Source organism: Panicum hallii, chromosome 7 (genome assembly GCF_002211085.1).
Source record: "Panicum hallii strain FIL2 chromosome 7, PHallii_v3.1, whole genome shotgun sequence".
Lineage (NCBI taxonomy): Eukaryota > Viridiplantae > Streptophyta > Magnoliopsida > Poales > Poaceae > Panicum > Panicum hallii.
In genome coordinates, this window is record NC_038048.1 from 32,609,012 (window position 1) to 32,627,608 (window position 18,597).

The 18,597-nt window shown below is 44.9% G+C and overlaps 2 protein-coding genes across 7 annotated transcripts; one reads left to right on the forward strand and one right to left on the reverse strand.

The window, feature by feature from the left end:
• Positions 1-421: 421 nt before the first annotated feature.
• LOC112899861 (U6 snRNA-associated Sm-like protein LSm6) lies at positions 422-4,259 on the reverse strand. Its single transcript, XM_025968501.1, has 3 exons — positions 4,057-4,259; positions 885-998; positions 422-761 (listed from the first exon to the last, which is right to left on the reverse strand). The coding sequence occupies exons 1-3, from the start codon at positions 4,190-4,192 to the stop codon at positions 715-717; spliced, it is 297 nt and encodes a 98-aa protein (XP_025824286.1). The 5' UTR covers positions 4,193-4,259; the 3' UTR covers positions 422-714.
• Positions 4,260-6,901: 2,642 nt separating this feature from the next.
• LOC112899859 lies at positions 6,902-17,889 on the forward strand. Of its 6 annotated transcripts, none has more exons than XR_003230123.1 (3): positions 6,902-8,704; positions 8,771-17,767; positions 17,871-17,889. XR_003230123.1 is itself a non-coding variant. In XM_025968498.1 (3 exons), the coding sequence occupies exon 3, from the start codon at positions 14,347-14,349 to the stop codon at positions 15,526-15,528; it is 1,182 nt and encodes a 393-aa protein (XP_025824283.1). In that variant the 5' UTR covers positions 6,902-8,704; positions 8,771-8,928; positions 9,437-14,346; the 3' UTR covers positions 15,529-17,857. The 6 variants fall into 6 exon arrangements, 5 of the variants coding, with proteins under 5 accessions (XP_025824283.1, XP_025824282.1, XP_025824284.1 ...); XM_025968498.1 differs by lacking the exon at positions 17,871-17,889 and having other exon boundaries at positions 8,771-8,928; positions 9,437-17,857; XM_025968497.1 differs by lacking the exon at positions 17,871-17,889 and having other exon boundaries at positions 8,771-8,928; positions 9,448-17,857.
• The last annotated feature ends 708 nt before the right edge of the window (positions 17,890-18,597 follow it).

Below are 18,597 nucleotides of genomic sequence, written 5' to 3' on the forward strand. Positions count from 1 at the left end.
ACAGAAAACACGGCAACAGCAGAGGAGACACCCGTTTAGGCTAGGAGACATTTGGTGCTTGTGCTTACCGTGTGATTGGTAAGATAGCTGTACCCCGCTTGGTTCGAACTAGAATGCAGTCCGCACATGGTCTAGGTTGGGCCATGGAAGAAGGCCACAAGGTGTCACATTTGGTACCACTCAGAATAACAGACAAAGCATCATTCAATGGGTGGCCCTTAATGTTCTGCAGATGTTGGGCTTACCTGCATGGTCGCCCAGGCATCCAAACATGGCTAAAAGGCCAAGATGCTGCACACGGTTATGGGCTCCAAACAGGCTGGCCCTTAATAATTGTTTAACAAGGTGCTGGGCCGTCGGGCTGGCCCTGCTTAACGGCCACTGAACGGCGAGACCGCCGGTAGAGGATCAACCAAAGAAGTTTGAAACCCACCACAAATCACAGAACCAAAACAGTTGATCCAAACTATTAATACCTAAAGGACACTGCGCGCAGAGCAACGACCAGCAAACACAAATCTTATCCGTATCCCAAAAGCTGATACGGGGAAGCTAAATGCCAGTTACATCAAGAATAGCATCTGATACATATTCCCTTTCCCAGACTTCATCCAGACAGCAAGTGCAGAGATTGAAAGGTAGCATCGAGTCAGAGTGCAACCAAGTTAATGGCTTTGGAGTTACGCGACAGAAAAGGGAGGGCTCCACTCGGGTCTACGCGCCATCGGTGAGTGTCCGCTTCGATGTGCTGATGTATAAAACTGCATTCAGGCAACAAGCGTCATGATACATACGCATAAGCAGGCTGTAAAATGGGGACGGTGAAATGATACTTGCGGGAGAAGACGCATACAGAGAAATGAATTTTGAAATCCAGGACGTACCGTTGTTGCCTCTTATGAAGGCGTCGCCATACTTGTTCTTCAGCTGACCATTCACGTACTCCTCGGTCTGCTCCATCGCGATGTTCATATAACCGTCCAGGCAAGCCAGAATACCTGATCATCATCAGAAGAGTTTGGACAAAAACAGAATTAGTGAAACTGGCAATAAATCAGCTGGTCTTAAAAGAGCCATGGCATGACATATAGAGTCATGAAATGCTAATTTTCATTGTCAGCACTTCATATCATGCAGAGCTACCGTGCACACTAATTATCATTGAGCAAAGGCACGCCAGGGCCAAATGTATGAAATAAAATGACTTTAGGATAGATATAATGGAAATATGCATGAAACAAAATTCTATTATGTCTACACCCAAGCAAGGGCACAACACAGGAATAGGAAACGCAACAGTGATGCTTGTAGTCTGTCCAGAAATAGAACAAAGAAAATGGTTTTGCAAGGTTGTTTGCTATATGCATGAAATCTATAAGAGAGAGTAGTGCGTGACAAATTTTGCAGTCTCCAAAAATTCATAAATTCTATGGCTGTACACTGCAAAGCGTCTAGTCACAACCAAATAATTTGGCGAGAAATTGAGACTTGAACAGAGCAGTATAAGCTGTTAAAGAAGCTTACTAGCTTGGACAATAAAAACAGTGCAAGTAAGGGTATCCAATAACTTTACCTATCACTTTGCTTTTAATTTTTTGCAGTTCATATCAGTTTATATAACTCACGCACTCCTATTGATAAATAGCAGCAATTTTGCAGAATCTACGCAAACTAAAGTACATGTCTTATTCTAGTTTCTACAGAATGGCTCATAAGTCCCAAATGCCAACAGTCCCAAACAAGGTGCATGTATACTATTAATGAATAAGGTACTGCAATCTAATGGCAATTAAATGTAATTGCTACGGTATATTAGCCTAAAATCCTAAATAACTAATAGAATCAGAGGAATTAGTACTTTTTTATGACATGCGAGATCCGATTTAATGTCATACCATAGCATATATGCAACTTACTCGCTACATGCATGTATCGGAAAATAGTCAACTTAACTTACAGGACAACATACTGCTTCCAGGAGACTGCTACTGGATGTAGGCATAGGCATATTTTATCCAAATGGAATCATGTTATAGCCTTATATGTCATTTTTGTGCCAACTAAACGATGTCATTGCTCCTCTAATAGGGACAGTTTCATAAATATAATGTTACCAATATATTTAATTACAAAATTATTTTAATGTCAAGTGAAGTAGCCAGTACAACACTTTTTTCTTTGATCTGTCAGTGAAGTAGCCGACACAATACTTTGTTTTCCTACAAGAACTGTGTTAGATCAAAGAGTCACATTTAACCAAATGGGAAATGAGCCAAGAACAACGGAATACTGGCGTATTTGCTTTCTGTGCACATTTGATGCTTGTCAAGCAATGGGAAATGACGAGGTCAATAAGAATTTTATTCTCCCCTAATCTTGTTTGATACCACACCTAACATGCATTGATCAAAAGATAAAGATATACTAAATTCTTGAATCCACACAATTGAATATGCAGCATTGGAAGTACCAACTTCAATGGAATATTTCTATGATGGAAGTGAATCTCACTGAGGCTACGAACATGCTTGTTCTTTCCATTGACATATGTTCTAATATGAGTGGCATTCGTGCCTAGGGTTCTCAGTTTTTTTCTTTAAGTAAACACATGCGGGTTTAGCAGGATGAAACATGCATGAAGGCCATGCCTACACGAAGACCCAGTCATTATACCCCAACCATCTGCTCCACACGATATGAGCCAGCCAAACCAGAAGGGACTGCCTGCTTATAGAGTCCATTCATGTAATGTGCAACAGTATTGCATGTTAGATTCTTAAGTTGTATGTATAGTGAAACAATTTGTACATTTAAATAAACTACCAAGATGTATTGAGTGTCAAAATGTACAGCATTCTGGTAACAATTGTTTCAAAAATCGGTAAGCTAGCAATCTGAATGGGATCTGGTAGAGGCAGAGGATAAAAGTTAGGGTATGTGCCAACTGCCTGACTTATGCTAGCATTGGAGGGAGGCTCAAGGCACCAGGGGACCATGGCAATTAAGCAGGAAAGAGCAGTTCACGGCTTGCCACAGCTTAGGCTTAGTCTATCGCTAGTTGTGTTTGATGATTGTGAATGGGTTTGTAAGTGTCTTGGATGCTTTGGGTTTGCAAAGTCAAAACACACAATGGCTTTGGACCATTGTGCCAAAGATAAGTACTGAGTAGTAGATCATCAAATCATCAGAATACAGAAGTATGGTGTAACGAATAGGTCAAGCTTGACTGTATTTGTTTAGGCTCGAGCAAGACCTGAGCTAGCTTGTGGACGCCATGCTTTTTTATACCCAACAAGCAACTCCATTGCTCATAAGGAACCTAGTTTTGTTCTTCTAATGTAGCTAGACTTACTTTTCCGTTTCCTTAAATCACGTTACAACCCTAGCTCCAGAGATTCTTGGAGCTGGAGGTGTGGGCACATTGAAGGCACTTGATTGAGCAACTTTGCTATTATTCTGGACCAAATACATGTACTTAAATCACTTTATGTTATTATACAAAGTCCAAATGCTACATCAATATCAGAGCTGGAGTTGTGCCAAAAAGGTGGAAACTTCAACACTTCATAATAGTTTGGCACTCTGTAACCACAATGACTGTAACTAGCTAAACCTAAATGCCGTTTGGTTGATTCTACATGGCACATTAGTCCTACAATTGTAACACCGTGCTAATGTGCTCCTTTTGTTTGTGAAGGTTGAAGTTCACAAAGATAATAAATGTACGCATACAGCAATCCCATGCTCACTGATCCAAATCACAGAAAAAAAAACTTAGAAGGGTATCCATAGGCTTCACCAACTAGACACTCAATAATTATTTGCCGCACCGGGGTAGTGTATATACTCGTGGCCTTTCCAGTTACACCAGTTTTTACCTTACCGAACGCCCCAAATCGGGGAAATCAGCTAGCGCCTACCCTCTAAACCCCCAATAATACTATGCTTACCATTGTGTAAAAAGATAATACTATGTTTTCAGATCTACCAGCTCTTGCTAGGGTTTGGGTTCACTTTGTAGAAACGCGCGCGAGACTGCGAGAGAAAGAGCGATACCTCTGTAGTCTACGCCGGAGTTGAGCTTGACGACGACGGGGCGGCCCCGGATGGACTTGAGGAAGTCGGACGGCGTCTTCACCGCGCCGCCGCCACCGCCGCCGCTGCCGGGCTTGTCCGCGCCGCCGGTGCTCATGTCTCCTGTTGGTGAGTACGACGAATCTGCAAGGGTTCGTTCGGTGGGTTTTGGTGCTGGGCCTTGGTTCCGGCCTCGGCTCGTACTAAAAACTTGGGCCTGTCGTCTCAACGAAAAGCTTGGACACAGCCCGGCCTTTCGAACGACTCCTACTACTTTCTCCTGTCCTATTTCTATTTTTTTTCTCAAGCTACGAAACAATTTACCTACATGAATGCTAGCCGAACGAGATGCCAAACACGACGTGGTTGAGTACAAGCATGACACACTTCTATGGGTCATTATTGCCGAGTATGGAAGCAATGCTGCCAACAGTTTCGACTTCCCGTGGCAGGCCACCCACAAGCCATCCGCCAACTGCCCCGAAGCAAGCGTCCACGACCGGTCATCGTTGCCAAGCTTAAGCACCCACGAAGAGCAGTTTCGAATTCCAAACACGAGCCCACGCTTTGCCCCAAGCTATTGCAACTCCCAGTAGAGCCCTAGCCTTCGATAGACAGGTCTCGCCGCGTGTCATCGTTGCCGAGCCAGGTTCCCGACGCAGCAGCTCTGACTTCATGTTGCAAGACCCGCCTCCACATGACAGCCAAGCACCGAGAAGCAAAGCGCAACTGCCAAAGGAGAATTTGAAGCCACGATGAAAATCCAAACGCGACGCCTTCAGGAAGAGAGCGACGCCGATGGCGCCACCGTCGCAGGGTTTTCACCCTTGGATGAAGATGCTAAGGGGAATACGACGCCTCCAACAAGGAAAGCGGCGCCCATCGGCATCACCATCACCAAGGCTTTCGCCCAAGAAGCCCTCTAGCACGGACATCACCCAAGAAGCAGGGCCCTATCCATCTAGCACCACCATCGCCGCTATCCCGCCACTCCACATGAGCTCTTCAGAGGGGCATCGACGCGCTGGCTGCACGCAGCAGCCGCACAGCTGTGTCGGCCGCCACTCCATCCGATCGAGCAACATGTAGAGTCGGACCTGACTCCACCGCACGTGTCACACTGCGTCCATCAAGGCCGTCAAAGACCATCAACGCCGACTCTGGCACCCGCCACCGTGGATGCTGACTTCACCGCTAGCAGCCCACAAGGTGCGTGTGCCCACCACCGCGGGTGCCGCCACACCACCTCCTTCGGCGGCACCCTCCTCCTTGTGGACGGTCGTCTCCGGCCGCGTCAGACCGCGCCAGCGCCCGCTCGGCCACAGCCGGCTGCATCGAGCCAGGCTGTGCCACCCGCACCGTGCAGCGCCAGGACCGGATCCGGCCAGGATCTCACCAGATTCGCCCCGCGGCTGTCGGAGAAGCCACCATCACCGTCTGGAGGAGCCGCCATCGGGAGGAGAGTAGGAGGGAGAGAGGATGGGAGAAGGGCCCTGCCGCTAGCATCATTGCGGCTGCGCAGCCTCCGGTAGCGTGCTCGGCAGTGGCGAGGAGGCATAGGGAGGGAGGGAGGGAGGGAGGGATTGGAGGTGCGGCGTTGTTAGATTTTTTTTCTAGTGAGAGGGTCTATCCTGTTTCTATGTTAGTTCCTTTTTCAAAACACTATTTCTATATAAACGTAATATGCACGGCCTATATAAGGATATTAAAGAAATTGGATCGCAAAATATTGAGATTAACAAAGTCAAGGATCTCGCTGTCTACGACATAGCACCGTTAAGTTGTGCAATGACGAATCTAAACAAGTTGTGAGCACCATGTTGAGTTAAGAATTCGAACAAAGATGGATAGATCTACGTCATGTTTACTTCAAAGAACAAATAATATTAAGCTCGTGAATAGAAATGATAACACAAATCTTTTTAAAGAGCTAAATTGGTACCCGTGACTATACATAGCCCCATCACCTGAAGTATTTTCGTGCGGGTTGCTCTCTACAATTCAGCCCATAATTGATTTAGCCCAACAGTTCTCTGTTTCTTACACGTGCGCGCAATAAAAACAAGATGAAGGCTCCGTCTTTATGAAAAGCAGCATGCATGCAGGACAACCAAGTTTGGAAGCACCTGTAGTGTTTTTTTATTTTTTCTATTCTATTGGCTTTTCCTTTCCTTCCCGTTCTTATTTTTCCTTTTTTTATTTTTCTTCTAATCTTCTAGATACAACGGTACCTTTTATTTCTCTTTCTCTTAAATTTTTCTTCTTTTATTTTTATTCCTTTTCTTATGTTTATTATTCTCTTTTTTCTATCATATTATCAACATGTAAGTTTATATTTTTCTTATAATTAGATCTTAGCAACGTATATTTGATTGAATTGTTGGCATTGAAGAAAGTTTTTTGCGTAGCGTATACTAATTCGTTCGTGACGTTAGATTGTTTATTCACTTTTATAGATTAAATTGGTCACGTCTCTTCTTTATCACTGCTTAAAAAAACTAAGGGTGTTTATTTTTCCTTCACGATATTTACCATCCTTATGGATGGTACTGCTCATTTGCCATCCTTATTTTAGTTTGTATATTTTACTATTCCTTTACGATCGAAACTAATTAATTGCCAACTGTATTGACGTGGCGTGCCAAGTCTGTAGAAGGAACGCGCGAAAAGACTTCCTTACCCCATCTTATCCTAGCGCATGGTGCTCCCTCTCGTTCTATCTCTGTGACAGGTGGGACCCACCAATCTTCTTCTGCCTCGTCTTCTTCCTCGCCGTGCTTGTCTGCCCTAGGCCGTTGTTCATTTCTTCCACGACATGCTTCCCCTCTTCACGCACATAGAAGCAGCACTTGTTCAGTCCGCAAGCAGCAGCTCGTCCTCCCGTAATATTTTTTATTTTCTTCTCGTTTCTTCCCCAAATCCACGGGCATGCTTCCCCTCTTTCTGCAAATGAATTCGAGCGATTGGAAGGTTCGAGATGGAAGCAATCGAAAACAGTCGATGCAAATTGTTTGGGAAGGGGAAGAGAGATTGGGAATTTGTGTGATGGTGGGCTTCGGTCACCACATAGCCAAGAGGAGGCCCTCGCCATGGAGAAAGGCAGAAAGCTGCCAGGCGGCCGGCTAGCACGCACCGCTCGCTGCCCGGGCAACCCGCGGCCTGCCTGCACGCGACGAGCGGCGGCAGCTTCGGGAGGGAGCCGTCGCCGTAGCTGACGGGCAGGGCCCGTGCGAGCTCCCCGACGGCCCGCATAAACTACGCGAGAACCCTGTGCCGTCGGCGACGGCGTGTTCCTCTTGACCGCGACGACGAACCCGCCGCAGGCGAACTCCATGACCTGCACGAGCAGCAGCTGATCCGAGGGGCACAAGAATTCTAAGAGATTGGAGAGTTAGGACGGGCATGTAGGTGATTGACGGGAGGAAGAAGACGAGGGAGAAGATGGGTGGGTGCTGCTGTCATACAGATAGAAAGAGAGGGAGCACCATGCTGCGATATGATAGGGGTATGGAAGTCTTTTCGCATACTTCTTCTACGCTAGTCTGGTAATTTAGCTTGCGAAGTCGGTAAAATTAGCAGTTTATTAGTTTCGATTACGGAGGGTGGGGAAAAGATGGCTGCGACACCCGCACCCCTCCCTCCGATCCGCTCGCCCCCTCCGTCCGATGCGCTCGCCCCTCGCTCCGATCCGCCGCCCTCCCTCTCGCTCCGGCCCGAAGCGCTCCCCCTCCCGAAGCCCTGCCCCTCGACGTCTTCCCCCTCGCTCCCCCTCACGCCGCAGCAGCCGCCCTCCCGTCGGGCCGTACGTCGCAGCCCGCGAGCCGGTCCGCGCCGCCGCCATCGTGTCGTCAAGCCATCCTAGCCCAGCGCCGCCGTCCCGCCATCCCGCTGCGAGGGGTCCCCGTCCACCCGCGCGAGGAGGCGGGTCCCGCTCCGCTCCGGCGTCCCCGCCGACTTCCCACCGGTTCCAGAGCTCGCACGACGCCGGCTCCTCCCGCGCGCTCGCGACCTCGCCCCGCGCCGGCTCCTCCAGGCGTGTGAGAAGGCTACGCCGCCGCGGCAGGTCCAATCCCCGTCCCTCCGCGCCGCCGCCGTTGCCCCCACGCTCCCCGTCGTGCGCGGACCGCCCAGCCTCGCCTCGCTCGACGCCACACGGAGGCATCCCCGCGGCGCGCGGATCGACGGATTGACGGCCCGCCGCGCATCGACGCCGCTCGGGTCGACCACATCCCCGCCGCTCGGTGGAGCCTCGGACGGTCCTTCGTCCCGTTTCCCAACTTCCCCTCCTCCAGGCGGCTCTGCCCGCAGCCTGCCTCCGCCCGTCGTCACCCACCTTCACCCATGCCGCGCCCGTCGATCGCCTCCTCCCGTCGTCCGCCTTCGCATCCGCCCACGCCGCACCGACGGCCTGCATGCCGAGCCGCCTGGACGGCCAGCTTGAGTGCCCTCGCCAATCCATTCCGCTTTGCTCTCCAGCAGCGCCCGACGCCCGTCTCCCGGCGTGCCTTGAGGCTCTCTGCACGGGGGTGCCTAGGGCCAGAGCTCATGTGTGCCAGAGCCGAGAGGAGTAAATTGCACCAAGAGGCCACCACGAGGAGGGAGCTCCCAAGCTCATGCCGCTCAGGCCAAGGTACCTGATCCCCTTTTGCTTTTCCCCCCTCAGATCTGCAATGATGAACCTGTTTCATTTCTGAAGATGCCACACAATGAGATTGGACCAAAGAGACACCAGACCCAAGCAGGGTTCTCGTGAAATGGAGACGCAAGGCAAAATTATGCATTTGCCTTCCCATGAAGGAGGCAACAAGACAAGCAAGCTCTAAAAGCGTTTGATGAAACCAGCAAACTGCCAAGGTACTGTGACCTTCTCCATTTGCCTTCATGCCCCTAAAGTGTTCGACGAAATGAGAATGTAACACAAGCCACATTTTATATTAAATTTAGTTGTAATTATGCTCGGTGACAATTGACAAAAATTGATGCTTGTGAAAGACTGCACAACCCTCATTGTCGTTTAGTTATAGGCCATAGCAAATCATCATGAACAACTGGGTATTCTGAATTCTTTGCCTGAAGCTTTTGATTTTAATGGTCAATGGAAATCCCTTTAATTATATTCTGAATTCTGGGCACGAACATGTTCAGTTACATTAGATTATTTATGATAAAAAAGCAGTCTTAGACCAAATATTTTGATATTATGCCTTAATCAATCATTTGTATTAATTCTATAGCAAACACATTGCACATTTTATTTATATAGTAGTTTCTAATTGCATATTCATTTGGTTCTATGTTATTGACTTCATCAGTGCTAATTTCTGCATTTTTCTCTCCTTTACACTTCAATCAATGCTGTTAGTGCATTTTCAGATTGCACAATGAGCATTCTTTCCCTGTAAAGAAGCTGGAACTAAATGGTGAATAAATTATGAAGAACGAACATAATATTTTCGTCATTGTAAGAACTTCAGTACAATGAATCGTATAGAAATGTCCTCTTGTGGGCAAACTCACACTTGCCCTGAATATTCTTGCAGAAATGTTTTCACATTTGATTGGTTCAGATAAGCGGCGTAACAATGCTATCACTCCTCATATCGGACATGTGGGCTGTTCTAATCAATATCTCTCTTGAAACTGCCTTATGTTTATTTTGTGGCTTTCCGCTGCTTTTATAAAGAACCAAATCCACCATATTAGGGAAAGCGATGCACGGATGTGTGCCGAATCCACTTTGGTTGCTAATGAGCTAAAGAGATTGGTACCAACAATTAACTTTATGATGGGTATGTACATTAGAATCCTTCTCAGATTGGCACATATTGGAATTGATATGATTTGTTGGTAAGTGACCTTTTTTTAAATAAAACTTTTGGTAAGCTACTCTAACATGCCCGGATGGATTATTTTCTTGCCTCTTCTTCCTTAGTAATGTTTGAAATTTGAATTTTTGTAGAAAATAAAATAAAAGTTACTATTGTACAATGATAGATCAGAGCTTGATTAACCCAAGTGATTTATATGTCCACAAATACTGAAACTTGAGAAACAGAATGTTAAAATCAGGGAAGGATTAATTTAGGTGCATGGCCGCTCGAGTCATTGAGATCAGGTGTTCTCTCCTATTCAGGCTTCAATTGATGATTCCTTTTGTAAAATTTCATCATTCCCTTTAAGATTAGCAATTTGTGCCTCGCTATGCTAGAACTTTAGATTCAGGGAAGGGTGGACCGATCAATTAAAGCAGTAACGGTGCAGGAGGTGATGCTGAAGCTGTTGACATCAATGGAATCGAGGCGTGGAGGTGGATGGGGTCATGCATGCTATGCTGTGCTTCTGTCATCTTGACTAGAGATGAGCAAAGCAATGAGTTATTGTTGAAAGGACCAACACTAGGTCTAAGAGGGGGTGAATAGACCTTGTTCAAATTTTTTCTGAAAATTTTGGCAGAAAAACGTCAGCGGCCGGATTATGCGGCTCAATGTCGGATCTTTCGGGTTCCGGATGATCCGGCCTAGGGTCGGATCTTCCGGGCGGCGGATGATCCGGCCTAAGGTCGGATCTTCCAGCCGGGAGAAAATAACCAACAACTAAATTCAAAATATACCTAACTTTTGACGATTCCCTTTGAATACAAAGTTGTTAAAAGGTATTGCAAAATCTATGCAGGAATCCAATATACGAGATCTACATCTATCTAGTAGATCGGGTCGAAACAAGCTCAAGAACGATATGAACAACAATAAGTAAATGGAATATAAGATTTAATCCGAAGTTCACTCCACAAAGGAGCTACGTCTCCGTTGAGATGCTCACAAAGAGCCGGGCTGTCACTAGCCCCCAAGTCTCTCACAATCAACCACAAAGAAGGATTGAGTTACTTACTATTAATTTTACAAAGAGAGGGGTAATACAAACTTTCGGGAGCTCAAACCACAAAGGAAACCACAAAGGAACAGGAGCTTACCAGCACCTCTAACCGTCTAGGAGCTGGGCTCCAAGAGTAACAAACGCAAATCGACGAATCAAAGGATGCTTCAAGTGCTTCTTGAGATGAACAAGTGAAAGCCCACAAAGTGCTCTCTTTCCACACTCCAAATCTCACTCCCTCTTAATCCCTAGGTGAATCCTTGCAAGAATTAGGTCGTGGGAAGCAACAGCAGTGAATGAGGGGTGGGGGGGGGGGGGTGAAAGGGTATAAATACCTTACCCACCTCAAGTGACCGTTATGTGTATTTCTGAGGGGTACTGGATCATCCGGTGTTAGTCCGGATCATCCGAGCAAGCAACAGAATAGGTCAAAATACACTACGCAACGCCCATGGCCGGATCATCCGGCCTAGGGTCGGATCATCCGACAGGCAACAGAAGGTTTCAGGCTTAGAGGCCGGATCATCCGGCCTAGGGCCGGATCATCTGTCCCAGATGAATTTAGAAGGTAGATTTTCTCAAAAAAAAATTTTATCTCAAACTGAAGTACTTTGACATGATAGATCAATCGATAGCATCCCCGTTTATAGCACGGTGGTCCTATACTCAAATTCAAAATGAAAATCTGAATTAGATCACCAGTGAACTCCACCACCATACATATTTGAATTGGGGACCTTCTTTTCATCATCTTCTCAATTCTTTCATTTTATTCCTGCACACAACTTCATCAAAGCATCATATCCCAAATTGTGATTGTCAAGAATCATCAAAATCAATTAGGGGTCTAGATGCACTTTTAATCTCCCTTTTTGGTGATTGATGACAATACCAATTTGGGCTCACAAGGGAGGAATAAAATTCATGAATTGTAAACGACAAAATGGAAGAGCTCCCCCTAAATATGTGCATGAACAACTCAAAGTGGTCTCAAATACCAATGCACATATTTAGGTGAACTTCCCCTAAGACTTTGCATTGAAGTGCTCAAGTGTGATGAAAATAACCGTGATGCATATGATAAGATATTCAAATCAACAAAGTGACAAATAACATTACATCATCCACACGTATAAAGCTAATAAAAAAATCAAGTTCATCATCACACTAGCAAATAAGTTTTACAAATTATCAAATAAGTTAATAAAGTTCATTATCACCAAACATGACACCAATATATTGTTCTTACATGTCCAAAGATAAAGTTCGATAAGACATAAATTAAGATAAAATGACGACGATGGCACCCAAATATCACTCCCCTTTGGCAGCAAGCACCAAAAAGGAAGCTGTTCATCAGCTCACTCGGACTCGGTCTCGTCATCGCCACCTTCTTCCTCTTCCTCTTCATCACTATTGGCTTGACCCCCTTGGAAGGACATCTTTTATCCTCCATAGTCAAGCTCAACATCTTCACCAAATTGATACTCTTGAGGAACATAATCATCCCAAGAATCGTAGATGGATGGTGAAGAAGGAAAGTCTCGAGGCTCACGAACGGGAGAATGAGGAATGTCAAATTTGGCCATTAGCTCCTTTTGCCTCCTTTCTAACTTGAGGAGTTTCTCATCCATATATCTTGTATGTTCTCGCATTTCATGTGCATTTTGGCGACACATATTGAAGTAAGCAAAAATGCCTTGAGCAATAAAGGATAATTTGCCTTTCTTGGATTTGGAAGCCTTGCGCCCGCGAAAAGTAGATGGTGCCGTAGGAGAAGGTGGAGCAGCTCGCGAAGATGATGCACCGGGAGTGAAGTTCGAAGCATAGGCACCCGGAAAGGGTTCAGAAGCAGGAATCCCCGTGCCATGACCGGCAATATGAAGAGTCTGTTCGATCTTTCCTTTGTTTGATCGATAGGCCATATGAATGGTGCTGTGCACTATGTTGAGCTGAGTTGCCGCCTTAATTATGTGAAAGATGTACGGAGCATAATGGCATGCACTAGATGAATCAGATGAACAAGCAATGATCTCATGCCAAATAAACTCCATGACAGCAAACTTGGGACGATCGGGGGCTATTTGAGCTAGTAGGTTTTTGGCTCTAGAGGATATTTTATCTGAGTCACCACCTCCAGGAGTGAGAGTGAATCTAAAGAGAGTGTGTTGAGCATCTTGTAATAAGGAGTGAGGCTCTTGATTTGCCCATACATTATATCTCCATAAGCTCTATCATACATGAAGTGCATCTTGGAGGGCTCAATTTCATTATCTTCATGCAAGTCAACCTTGGAGTTGTCACGACCCACAATGTAGCCACCCTCATAAACTGTAGAGTCTCCAGTTTGATCAAATAAAATACTAAACTGAGCCATGTTGTATCTGAATCGCTTTCCTCCGATTGACCAATGGATGGTTCGCTCATCTTTCTCAACAAATAGTGTGGCATAGAATTGAGCCACAATCTCTTCATTCCAATCACAATCTGAAACTCATGATCTTCACAAGATCCATCTTACTGCAGCGATCATACACAGCCTCAACCACTTCCTTAACTGGTGATGACAACCTTTTCAAATGATCCCAATCAATCCACCTCATCTCAGTGGTAACGTGCTTCTTGGTCATGATAACTGATTCATACCAATCAGCTTGATGGGGAAACCAAAAGCGAACATTTTTAAAGAAACTGCGCTCAACATGTCTAGGATCTTCACTATATCGAAGCGTTGAGATAGAGTTGCCACCCCTCTTGTAATTCACCATTGAGGGATCATAGGGGTCACGAGTTGGGCGCATGATACTAACAACCATGGTTTCTAGATATGAAAGATCAATATCATCATCACACTCATCTGTTGGACGGCTAATACTTGCATGCTTCATTCTGGGACGACCACTGGAACTTCCGGCAGCCGTCGAGCCTCTCCCTTGAGGAATTTGTGCACCACGTCCTCTTACATCCCTTCAAGGGACGATTTTCTTTCTTGTCTTTTCTTTAACGTACACCTCTCCATCGGAACCGGTTTCATACTCCGTTGATTCGGAGTCGGTGGGAGGACCCTTGTTCTTGGTCACCTTTTCCCTCACCATCTAGATCAAAAGATTAACAAAAATTTAGGATATGGATCGAGAGAACGATATGAATTCATGAGCTTGTTGTTCATCCCCGAGCAGGGCCGGATGACTCAATGGTGGGCCGGATGATCCGGCTCCCGGATCATCCGAACTAGGGCCGGATCATCCGTCCTGCTCTGAGATGGATCTTGTAGAGATGATGAGTTTCAGATGTGATTGGAATGAAGAGGTTGTGGCTCAATTCTATGCCACACTATTTGTTGAGAAAGATGAGCGAACCATCCATTGATCAATCGGAGGAAAGCGATTCAGATACAATATGGCTCAGTTTAGTATCTTATTTGGTCACACTGTAGACTCTACAGTTTATGGGGGTGGCTACATTGTGGGTCGTGACAACTTCAACGTTGACTTGCATGAAGGCAATGAACTTGAGCCCTCCAAGATGCACTTCATATATGATAGAGCTTATGGAGATATAGTGTATGGGCAAATCAAGGGACTCATTCCTTATTACAAGATGCTCAACACTCTCTTTAGATTCACTCTCACTCCTGGAGGTGGTGACTCAGATAAAATATCCTCTAGAGCCAAGAACCTACTAGCTCAAATGGCCCCCGATCGTTCCAAGTTTGCTGTCATGGAGTTTATTTGGCATGAGATCATTGCTTGTTCATCTGATTCATCTAGTGCATGCTATTATGCTCCGTACATCTTTCACATGATTAAGGCGGCAACTCAGCTCAACATAGTGCACAGCACCATTCACATGGCCTATCAGTCAAATAAAGGAAAGATCGAACAGACTCTTCATATTGCCGGTCATGGCACGGGGATTCCTGCTTCTGGACCCTTTCCGGGTGCCTATGCTTCGAACTTCACTCCCGGTGCATCATCTTCGCGAGCTGCTCCTCCTTCTCCTACGGCACCATCTACTTCTCGCGGGCGCAAGGCTTCCAAATCCAAGAAACGCAAGTTATCCTTTATTGCTCAAGACATTTTTGCTTGCTTCAATATGTGTTGTCAAAATGCACATGAAATGCGAGAACATAGAAGATATATGGATGAGGAACTCCTCAAGTTAGAAAGGAGGCAAAAGGAGCTAATGGCCAAAGTTGACATTCCTCATTCTCCCGTTCGTGAGGCTCGAGACTTTCCTTCTCCACCATCCATCTACAATTCTTGGGATGATTATGTTCCTCAAGAGTATCAATTTGGTGAAGATGTTGAGCTTGACTATGGAGGACAAGAGATGCCCTTCCAAGGGGGTCAAGCCAATAGTGATGAAGAGGAAGAGGAAGAAGGGGCGATGACGAGACTGAGTCCGAGTGAGCTGATGAACAGCTTCGTTTTTGGTGCTTGCTGCCAAAGGGGGAGTGATATTTGGGTGCCATCGTCGTCATTCTCATCTGAGCATGATTCCACAACCACATGTTCTTTCTCGGAGGATGCACCAATACCGGAGTTATCACCGATCCCGGCCATAGTGTGTTTTCCTTAGCGGTTAAGCCTTAATCAAGGGATTAGGCTCTAATACCAATTGAAAGGACCAACACTAGGACTAGAGGGGGGTGAATAGGCCTTGTTCAAGTTTTTCCGGAAAATCTTGGCAGAAAAACGTCATCGACCGGATGATTCGGCTCAAGGTCGGATCTTTCGGGTTCCGGATGATCCGGCCCAGGGTCGGATCTTCCGGGCGGCGGATGATCCGGCCTAAGGTCGGATCTTTCAGCCGGGAGAAAATAACCAACAACTAAATTCAAAATATACTTAACTTTTGACGATTCCCTTTGACTACAAAGTTGGTAAAAGGTATTGCAAAGCCTATGCAGGAATCCAATATACGAGATCTACATCTATCTAGTAGATCGGGTCGAAACAAGCTCAAGAACGATATGAACAAGAATAAGTAAATGGAGACACAAGATTTAATCCGAAGTTCACTCCACAAAGGAGCTACGTCTCCGTTGAGATGCTCACAAAGAGCCGGGCTGTCACTAGCCCCAAGTCTCTCACAATCAACCACAAAGAAGGATTGAGTTACTTACTATTGATCTCACAAAGAGAGGCGTAATACAAACTTTCAGGAGCTCAAACCACAAAGGAATGGGAGCTTACCGGCACCTCTAACCATCTAGGAGCTGGGCTCCAAGAGTAACAAACGCAAATCGACGAATCAAAGGATGCTTCAAGTGCTTCTTGAGATGAACAAGTGAAAGCCCACGAAGTGCTCTCTTCCCACATCCCAAATCTCCCTCCCTCTCAATCCCTAGGTGAATCCTTGCAAGAATTAGGTCGTGGGAAACAGCAGCAGTGAATGAGGGGGGTGAACGGGTATAAATACTCCACCCACCTCAAGTGACCGTTATGTGTATTTCTGAGGGGTACCGGATCATTCGGTGTTAGTCCGGATCATCCGAGCAAGCAATAGAATAGGTCAAAATACACTATGCAACTCCCATGGCCGGATCATCCGGCCTAGGGTCGGATCATCCGACAGGCGACAAAAGGTTTCAGGTTTAGAGGCCGGATCATCCGTCCCAGATGAATTTAGAATGTAGATTTTCTCAAGAAAGAATTTCATCTCAAACTGACATACTTTGACAATCTGGATCAATCAACAGCATCCCCGTTACGGTGGTCCTATACTCAAATTCAAAACGAAAATCTGAATTAAATCACCAGTGAACTTCACCACCGTACATATTTGAATTGGGGACCTTCTTTTCATCTTCGTCTCAATTCTTTCATTTTATTCCTGCATATAACTTCATCAAAACATCATATTCCAAATTGTGATCGTCAAGAATCACCAAAATCAATTTGGGCCTAGATGCACTTTCAGTTGTCCGGACAGAAACAATCACTTGCAGGTCCGTGTGATCCACTTTCACATGATGTGTATGTTGAATGGCTAAGATGAATTTGCATTTCTTTTTCAGGCCATTTGATTCTTGTCTCATGAACTGTGCCTTCAATATGAAAGTCTATAAGGTAGTGATATATGCTAGAAGAACAGTAAAATCCATAATTATGATATTACCTTTGGACAGACATGTCCCAATGCCTGGGACCTCTTGTGTTGGAAGTGAAGAGTCAAATACAGTTTGTTTTGGAGCTAGACATCTGATAGAAAATGGATCCGCAGCATTCCTATAGAAACTGCATATGTAACCTCATCATTCTTTAGTAGGTTGCAAGGATGGTTCACACTATGGATAAAAAATAACAACATAGCTGAAAGAGAATTCCTCATCTTCACAAGTAGTTTACAGTTTTACTGAGTAGAGATAATTGATATTTAGGTAGGGGTTGGAAGTGTCCTTCCGGTCGTGATGAATGTTCGCCCCTATTGTTTCTTTTATCAGCTTGAGTACTTGGATATCCCAATACACTGTTCTAATTGGACCACTAATCATGCCAAATTAATTGGATTGGTTGGTGCTACGAGGAGTTTAGTTGTTTATATTGTTTCTCCATATATCGTTGGTAACTGCCTGCGAGGGAGGACATAGTGAACCTTTTACCTATACCTAGTAAATTTACAGTTTTTCAGATTGTTTATTTGTCCCACTTTAGTGTTTTAACTGTCTTATTGATGTAACATCCTTAACTAGATATCAAAAGAAGGAAGAGGCCACAATGATCAGTAGTATTATGGTAGCAACCTTACTTCCTTCTTTCTCCATGGAAAATATCCACATCAAACAGAACAGCATATTGAATTTCTCATCATAGGGGTAAAACAGTTTGCCATACTTTTTTTTTTGCATGATTAATTTTGTAACCGATCATCCATGACTCAGTTGTAGTTTAGTAAGCCAAACTAGCAGCTTCCTGCAGGTTGTACAAGGGAATGAAGAAAAAGGAGGAGATTTAGTGGAAGTAAATTGATTATACTGAGCCATTGGATCTGCAACCTATTATAGATAATTATTTGTCCTTATGTATATTGTTATAGTTTTAGGTTCGGTGAAAATGTGCAAACCATGTCTTAGATTGCTTTTTTGAACATTCAAATGATGATTTGATTTTCATTATTTTTCTTGAACAACAATGATGTCTAATTAAATATTTTGCCACCCGTAGCAAAGCACGGGCTCAATAAATTGCCATATCAATATGTAAACATAAAACTAGGTTAAATTCATCTTTTGGCCTCAAAGTAGGGTATATTATTGGTTATTTCTTTTTTTTTTCTTTTGAAATATGAGAGAGAGAAAGAGATTGCGATCCTCAGAAGTCAAAAATTCTAGTATATGGTACTGCTTCCATTATAAGGGGCAAGATATTCTATTTGGTTTGGATAACCAGAGTTGACGAGGTAATATTTACCTACAAAACCAAATCAGCAAAGGCATACAACAATAGAAATATTGACTACCAGTAACCAAACATGTACACCTTTAGGAGGTACGGGAAATGAAGTAAAATTTGCTAATGCATGATTCAGGATCCGTGTGTCATGTGCAGATCCCGTTCAACCAGCAACCACAAAAATGAATCTCATGTTAAAAGTCACAAATAGCAAGCACGTTCTAAGATGTATATCCATGTCGACATGTATGGC

Excerpts from the sequence above, each read along its gene's own strand:
- LOC112899859 (XM_025968496.1), top strand. The coding sequence starts at position 14,347 with ATGGCTCAGTTTAGTATCTTATTTGGTCACACTGTAGACTCTACAGTT.
- LOC112899861 (XM_025968501.1), bottom strand. The coding sequence starts at position 4,192 with ATGAGCACCGGCGGCGCGGACAAGCCCGGCAGCGGCGGCGGTGGCGGC. Across the intron at positions 999-4,056 it reads CTCCGGCGTAGACTACAGAG|GTATTCTGGCTTGCCTGGAC; the intron begins GTATCGCTCTTT and ends GATGATGATCAG. Across the intron at positions 762-884 it reads CTTCATAAGAGGCAACAACG|TTTTATACATCAGCACATCG; the intron begins GTACGTCCTGGA and ends GCCTGAATGCAG.